Source organism: Lingula anatina, chromosome 3, assembly GCF_051362555.1.
Source record: "Lingula anatina isolate TDL-2025a chromosome 3, LinAna3.0, whole genome shotgun sequence".
Lineage (NCBI taxonomy): Eukaryota > Metazoa > Brachiopoda > Lingulata > Lingulida > Lingulidae > Lingula > Lingula anatina.
In genome coordinates, this window is record NC_141769.1 from 14,521,486 (window position 1) to 14,529,989 (window position 8,504).

At 39.5% G+C, this 8,504-nt stretch overlaps 1 protein-coding gene across 3 annotated transcripts; it reads left to right on the forward strand.

The window, feature by feature from the left end:
* Positions 1-524: 524 nt before the first annotated feature.
* LOC106150503 (malignant fibrous histiocytoma-amplified sequence 1 homolog) lies at positions 525-8,502 on the forward strand. 3 transcript variants are annotated; one of them, XM_087009911.1, is made up of 5 exons: positions 525-1,129; positions 2,765-4,310; positions 4,629-5,524; positions 5,792-7,244; positions 7,572-8,502. In XM_087009911.1, exons 2-4 carry the CDS (start codon positions 2,914-2,916, stop codon positions 6,079-6,081), a joined length of 2,583 nt encoding a protein of 860 aa, XP_086866037.1. In that variant the 5' UTR covers positions 525-1,129; positions 2,765-2,913; the 3' UTR covers positions 6,082-7,244; positions 7,572-8,502. The 3 variants fall into 3 exon arrangements, with proteins under 3 accessions (XP_086866037.1, XP_086866035.1, XP_086866036.1); XM_087009909.1 differs by having other exon boundaries at positions 527-1,129; positions 2,765-5,524; XM_087009910.1 differs by lacking the exon at positions 525-1,129 and adding an exon at positions 1,155-1,352 and having other exon boundaries at positions 2,765-5,524.
* The last annotated feature ends 2 nt before the right edge of the window (positions 8,503-8,504 follow it).

Consider the following 8,504-nt stretch of genomic DNA (forward strand, 5'->3'; position numbering starts at 1 on the left):
AATATTCTCCTACCGTGGCTTGATTGAAACAGGATTGGAGCAAGGTTTTCATATTCAAGACACTGTATTTGGCTTAGACTTTTTGCATATTGTGTAATGGTATGCGGGGTTAAAAATCAGCTATTTTTTTCTCCTTTTGTATTTTTTGTCACGTGTTTTACCCTTTAGGGAAGTGTAAAGCTTACCGCGCCATTTGCTCTCCTGAAAGAGAGGGAGAGGTTACATTTCATGTCAGTATTAAAAGACGATTATCTTTAATTCTTGTTTATTTAGTATTCGTGTATCATAAACGTAATTTTAGAACAGAATTCAAAAGTGGCTCACGTGGACCACATGGCGTGGTATCAAAGCAAACCGGGTTGAAGATTTCAAGCCATAAGTGCACTTTTGATTTTTGAAAACTCTATTTGCAGCCATTGAAAAACATCTGTTTAAAAATCAACATGGATACTGCTCACTTCTTTAGAAACACTTTGACCAATTGTAGATGATTGTACCCTCTACCAGGGCGACAGATTGATTTTTTCACAAGACATTCACAGATATGCCTTTAGATAAATAGACGGTCATTTGGTTTCCTGTCTTTTGGCTTTTGGAAATTTTACTTATAATATCTGCCACCCTGGTAGAGTGTACGATGATAACACGTTTCGTGGAAAACTCTAATTGGCACATTATTTTCAATAGCCCAAAAGAAGTGTGAGATTACTGCAGGTTGGCGTAGAAGGCAAGTAAAAGTTTTGGTGTTCACAGAACGGCAATTGCAGTAGATGTGACAGGATTTCTCAACTGCAATACTTGGTAGTCTACTCACTAGGTCACGTCGTCGACTCGATGTCGTGTGTGTCACACAGTGTTATCACCAAAACTAGGTCGCAAATGTTGATTCTCGAATAATATTCCACTTGCGAGGTCAAAAGTGACTAGAATTTCTCTCTAACCCGAGACTGCGGTAGTGGGTACAGATATTTTTACTGTATACTTAGATGAAGTGGGTCTCTAACCAGCCGTCTAATTTTCAAGCGAGTGTCTTGTTCACTGCAAATATTTGCAAGACTACACACCCTGTATTTTGATACGTGAGCTGCATTATTAATATCAGAGAAGGGACTTCCGGGATATTTGTACGGTACGTTACATGCAGTATCTCTCTCTCTCTCTCTCTCTCTCTCACACACACACACACACACACACACGCACGCACGCACACACGCTCACTCTAAGCTGGGGTCCTTCCCTCAGCCGCTTCCCTCCTTCCTTCCCTCTCTCCTTTCTACCTTCCATCCTTACTCTCTTTTTAAATAGCGTTATATCAGGGGAGTGTTGCGTCATGGGATGAAGAGGTCAAATTAGTAAGTAACAGGGTGTATTTAAGTTAAGTACTTGAGAGCGTGATTGTCATTAATTCTGGGAAATGGTGAGGGTGCTTTGTTCATATCCCACAGCTTGACCGAATTAATTTTTGCACAAATATTTTTTTGTTCCAATTTTCATGATTAAGTCATGTTTGGACATTTTCTAACTCAAGTAAGATCTAGAGTGCCTCCAAAAACTTAATTGTTTTGTTTTGGTCTATAAGTAGGGGAGACCGGGGCTAGTTGGACCCCGGGGTAAGTTGGCCCCCAGTCAATTTATGAAAAAGTAACTACGAGGTAAAAAAATTGGCCACATACTCTTGCAAAGTGACCGTAGCCTACAATGCTAAGGAAGTGTCAGACGTTAAAAAGTTTTACTTAGGCGGTGAGTCGAAATAAACGATTTTTGCACCTAAAAGTAATTTTGTTCAAGAGATTTCAAAATCTATTTTCATAGGTTTTTGATCGAATATAAGATATGTATAGGGCATCAAACTGAAGTTCATTGTTTCAAGTTTCACAATGATGTATCATCGTTGCTCATGCTAGCACCATAAATCGCTACCATCCTTTAAAATAAATAATGTGCACCCGGGGCTAGTTGGCCCCCTTGACTCGGGGCAAGTTGGACCCTCATATTACCCACAAACCTTTGCCCGCAACGCTGTTTGAAATAAACAAGTTGGTGAAATTGACAAAGCTTGCCGGTGTCTATTACCGTCTGATTGATTTTTTTAAATTTTCTCTCTGGTGTCTTTTTGAAAATTTATATCAGAAATATTCTGTTGATTGTAAGTATTAAAAAGCAAATCCATTGGACTTTCCGTAGAAAAACATTTATTTTGCCTTAATTCATTGACGTCAACTGCGTTTTTCTTCAAATTGTGAGCCATTTGGCATTATATTTGAAAAATAATGACGTTGCATACGTAGCTTAGTTCATAGGGCTTACTTTGAAACCGGTTTTGTTACTCTAACCCACTCCTAGTTGGCTCTACAAGGCCAAAAGTGTCTAACTGGGCCAACTAGCCCCGGTCTCCCCTACAGACTAAGACTACACCTTACAAATGCTAACTTTGGCAGTATCACTGAAGTTAAGTTTCTATTTTTGAAAGAGAGTTAAGTCGTAATTATACTGGTAATGTTGTCTACTGTATACTTACATACAGGAACGCTATTTAACAGCCTTTGTTGAAATTCAATTAACAATTTATTGAATTAAGTTTTTGTTTAAATCAGCATACAGTATCGGCAAATTTCTATTGGTTTTGTAATGGATACGCGTCGTTTGTGAATTTTTTTTATATCAAAATATTTTAGAGAAATTTAATCCCAGTAATTCAAGCAACGGCTTGTTTCAAATTGTTTAAACTTTATAGTTTTTAACAACAGTCGTTCTGTTCTTTCAGGCCCTTCAACGATATGTGGAGGAAAACACTAACAGAATTTTTAAGAAAATACCTAATTAAAAAAGAAATAAGCCGTTTAAAAACTAAGACGTGGTGACAATATCTGACACAGCTGATGATTTTTGAGTAATACCATAAAAGCTGAAATCATGGTATTCTTTGACAGAGATAAGAAGTTGCATTACCTAAGAATATTAGATCCATCCTATGATAAGCTCAGTTTTGAAGAAGATCCACAACGGTTGCGGCTGGAGGACCTGGCAGGCTGGACCGAGTTGCGTGCAAGTTTTGCCGAACTCAATGCACTTCCAGCAACGATTGGGTGGTGTAAGAATCTAAAAGAACTTTACTTGCAAGGCAACAACTTGACGTCGCTACCGATCTCTCTGTGTTACGCCAAAAATCTCACAGTTTTAGACATTTGTGCCAACAGCCTGTATGAATTCCCTCTTTCTATATGCAATAACGAGAATTTAGAAACAATATATCTTAGCGGCAACCACTTACACAACATTCCCCCAGATGTGTCAAAACTGACTAAACTGAAACGTTTATGTTTAAGTGACAATCAGTTCACGATATTTCCTGAGGAAGTGTGCAATATTCCGAATCTCGAAGTTTTATACCTGTGGCGAAACATATTATCTTCGCTACCAGAAGCCACGACCAATCTGTCAAAGTTAAAAACACTTGATATTTCGAGGAACAGTTTCCTTGAATTCCCAACGCCTGTTTGTTTTCTTCAATCAATTGAGTCCTTGAACATTTCTGGTAACAGAATAGAGGTTATTCCAAATGATATTTCAAAACTGACCAATATGTTGATATTTGACATTAGATGGACTGGTGTAACAAAGTTGCCGTCTTCTATGTCACAACTAACGCAATTAAAGTCGTTACTGTTAGAGGAAGACAGCATGGTAAGACCACCTGCCACAATTTGCCAGCATGGAACTGACGCAATTCTCCAGTATTTGTTCGCACTGCTGGAAACCAGAGCAAGTAAGGCATGTATCCTGCAACTGAATTTCTTGGGTGAGGTGGCACGAGGCAAGACCAGCTTGTCAAGAACATTGCAATCTGGGACGCCATCCTTAACCTCTTCCGTAGATAGAACATCGGTTGTTGAGCAAGGCACATGGAACCCAGAGGACCATATACGATTTAACATCAACGATTTTGGCGGCCATCAATCGTACAGAGTGGGGCACCCGCTGTTCATCTCAGAGGCCGGTGTTGTATGTATCGTGTTCAACACCCTTCAGTATGATCCATTATCGGAAGAGGACTTTACGAACAACATTGGCGACTGGATTGACATGATTCAGTCTAGATATCCTGGTATAGACTTGGTGGTTTTGGGTACACATGTTGACAGGTGCGATGAAGTGAAAGTTGATGAAATCCGTTGCAGTATACAACGAAGAATGCAGGCTCAAGCTGAGAAAAAGCAAATGTTGCTGGACCAACAAATCGAACATTTGGAGGAACAGATTAGTAGAAACAGACGTTGCGATCTCCCTTTCCTGGAGGCTTATCGAGACAAGTATGAAAATCTGAAGTCTCTACGTGAATGCACTAAAAATAAAACTCATCCAATTTTCATGGTCAGTTCACAAACATTGCTTGGGTTTGGCGATCTAGAAATATATCTTATAAAATTAGCAGAGGCAAAGAAAGTGGAACTGCCAAAACGCTGGTTAGATTTAGCTAGCACTATACTAAAAGATTCAGGGAACTTGCTCACAATCGACTACGATTATCTTAGACAGAAATTCATGAAGTTGAACGATGTAACCATAGACTTGGCGCCTACCAATGCGAGCAGTGAATTTAATAATGTTATGTGCTTTCTTGCTTCCAGCGGAGAAATCATTTGGTTCGAAAAGCACCCTGCCTTGAAAAATACCATTTTTCATAGACAGCGACTACTTGCCGACTTACTACGGGTTGTACTGGACCACAATAATTACGCTCGAGTTAACTTTTTTCTTCAGGAAGGTTTAATTACACAGATGGAGATGGACGACTACACTTTAAGAGGAATCGTCTCCAGAAATCTGTTGAAGAATTTGTGGAAGACATTCAACCTTAACCATTTTGACATTGACACAATGACAGAATTGCTGAAATCATTGGAGCTGTGTTATGAGGTACCATGCAAATCCATTATGAGCAAAGACAGTGCCTACCATTTCCCTTGTTTGTTGACGGAAGGGAAACCAGAGCATCTTTCAACAAAATGGCCGCACGAGATTTCCCATGAAAAGCACCAATTAAGCCTGAGATTTCAGTTCCATCATGGATGCCCTTGCGGTGTATACGAAAAATTCTCAGTCAGACTACATAGGCACTTAGGGCTGTTCAAGTTGCGGAGGGTAGATTGGAAAGATGGCTTGTATGCAGAGTTGGGAGCCAACAGCATTCTGGTTCTCCGCCAGCAGCGTGGCAGAGAATGCACTATCACCATCTCCGTTCGGGGAAAGAAAATACCACAGTTGTGGGAACATCTGTTAAATGCACATAACGACTTGCTGAAAATCCAAACTCGAGATTGGCCAGGACTGCATTTCACCAAGCACCTAATCTGCCCCCACTGTGAGCGCCTATGCTTGCCAAACCCTTCCGTCTTCCCTGGCGAGATATTGGACCTTGAACGGCCCTCAAATGAAACTCGTGGTTTCTACTCTACGGTGCCGTGTGACAATGCCGTGCCTGACAGGTGTATACCCGCCAGCATGGTGATACCGGCCATGGCAGGTAATGAACTAGTTGTTTCTTTTGTTTGCATAAATAAGAATTGGATGATAAGTTCTTAGCCCCTTGGTGATTTTATTGCAATATCAGTTTTTTGTAATGTGAAAAATGACAATTTTCAATGCCAATGACAATCTATTTTGTGCATTTTTTTGTGCATTTACACCGAATAAAATCGCCAGAGGGGTAACAGTAATCTTATGTCTACGAAAAAGATCTTGCCCCAACTAGACGCTATTTTAATTATTGTTTGTACATGTTTACTTTCAGAATTTGCTCCCATGGCCGAGTACAATAAGGCAGCACTCCGCGCTCACCAGAAGGCGCTGGTTGACGATATCACAGAGCCGTGCTTGCGGGACGTCCTGCTACGGTTCCAGCAAGAGGGCATATTCTCTGAACGAGAGGTGCTGACGGTGAAGAGTCGCGATTCACAAAGAGAGAGGAATGTTATCTTCCTTGACATCCTCAGGACTAAAGAAGAGAGAGCATTTTATGAGTTTACGCGATACTTGGGAGCCAACGGACAGCTTCATCTCAGCGAACTCCTCCAGTTATAGTATATTTGGAGAACGTTTGTGTTATATGATTAATGAAATCTTAAGACAAAGATCGGTGCTCAGGCTGCACATTCATTGTTTACAGTTTATTTTCTGTCGAAGGATGGACTTAATACGGATTTCGAAAAGAAATTAATGCAATATGCAATGGCATATAATACTGCAGTATTCCGTAACTTTTCTCTCTGGGAATAACTCGAACCTTGGACATAATAACGAACTGATACCAAAACTTTCCTGAGTCAGATTAGAGCCCCTAGAATTAACTATCTTACATAAAGAAACCCTTCTGTAAATGTGAGAACCCAATGCGTCTTGATGTTAGTGAAAGGGTACATATTGATGTACATGTATGTCAGACAACCTTGGGTATTGTAACCTCGCCCTAAACAATTTGATAGACTTAATTTTTGCATATTGGTGTGGTTGAAAGATCAAGATAAAGGATAACTTCTATGTGTAACAATAAATAAATAAATAAATAAACAAATACTTTCACCCCGAGTATGTATTGTTTTAAAAAATATGAACGAAGAGGGGGTTATACTCAAGCAGGCGAAAAATTCATTTCTACATTTTGTCATCGAAACATTTTTTAGTTTTGAAATCTGATATCACGTGAAATGTCAGTTTAAAAAAAGCCGTGTTGTGCCACGAGCGGTAAATATTGACATAACCATCTTCTTCATGCAACAGAATGCTGACATTGTTTACATTTACTGTCCTTCTCACGCTATCCTTATGATTGTTTGTACAAAAAATAAACAAATACGTGAACAAAATGTGTTCGGCGTGCCTACCAGTAATGGATGTTTCTCTATTTGGCTAGGCTCAACATCCGTTTAGCGTGTTTAGGAGCAATAACTGTCTAGCATCGCTTCCTCTCGAATTACACGGTAGTATAATTCAACTGCATTTGTTTATTAGCCATTTTATTTCCTTGTACGGCCTAGGACTCTTCATAACCAAGGCGAACCCGGTTTAGTCCAGTTGCGTTCGTGGATGCCGCACGATACATACATTAATTGAGAGTCTTCCCGTTTAGTGTTATATAGTTTATGATATTTCGTTTGATAGCTCTACTCCAGGAACAGCTATGAATCAAGGAAAGGTTTTATTAATAGTAACTTTACTGGTTCTGGTGGCCGTAGTGTACCCGTTCGGTAAGTCTACTGTGTGTGTATGTGTATGTGTGTGTGTTTGTGTTTGAGAGAGAGAGAGAGAGAGAGAGAGAGAGAGAGAAAGGTAACTAATTTTTAAATTCTTGAAACGGGGTGACCAGGGACTCGAGATACCCAAATAATTCAGTAAAACACATTCGACCTGAAAATGATAACAATGATATGTATCCAGTATATTGGGGTTCAGTGGTCTTAACAATGTATATGTGTATGCAATGCTGAATATTTATTATTTGTTCCCATATTATATATTTAGTGTACTTGAATAGAGTCAATCTGATCTATCAAGGTAGCACGCTATATTTACAGGAACATCCCCTTGTCACACCGCGGGAGGTCAATGTTACTGGTCGGGAACCATGTGGTGCCGAGGCGATGTGGCCAAATTGAGCTGTGGAGAAAAATTTCCGCCACTGCCCGACAATTCGTACGACCTGGGCTATGGGTGTTGTATGGGGAAACCGATGCCGTATCTTTTCAAGTAGAAGATACCAGAAGGGATCAAAGTCAATGGCAAAGATTGGGAAGGCATTTTGTCATTTTAATGAGGACGTACCGTGCTTTTCATTTATGTTTATGTATGTTGTGAAATACGCAAAACAGGACACTGATATTAATAATTTTACGTAATCATGACCAGAACACACTCTTTTTGTCAATCGTTGTCCACATTTTGGTGTTATTTTAACAATATATCTGAATACAACCGTTTCGCATCGTTTTCTGAAATTTAACATTTGAGTAATTTACAGCGTCAAGTGATTCAGAGACAATTTCGGAAATGTCATCCACTCAGGAAATAGGATATATTATCAATTGGTACGATAGTATTTGAAAATTGATCAAAGCCAAGCATTTGATGAGTGAGTGAATTAACTTATTATACAATGATTGTCAGTGGGAACTGACCAAACCTCTGTATACGTGGAACCTATTCTGTATGTGTGCGAGTGTCCAATAAGTTCACATGACGTTGTATGTTTTGCAAATGTTTTAATGTGGAGACCTAAGTCTCGATCTACATGTAGGTACACTATACTTTATCTAGATTTGATGTCGCATGGACCGCACTTCTAACACGGTTCATGTGCTGACGTAGATAACTGAATGGTTTCCTTAGAACTCAAGTCAGCAAGCAAGGACATCAGTTCTGTGATTCACTCTTATTCTCTATCGAGCATTGTAACCCCTATATTTAGAACAACACATAAAAATAAAATGAGGAGGATCTGCGAAAGGATT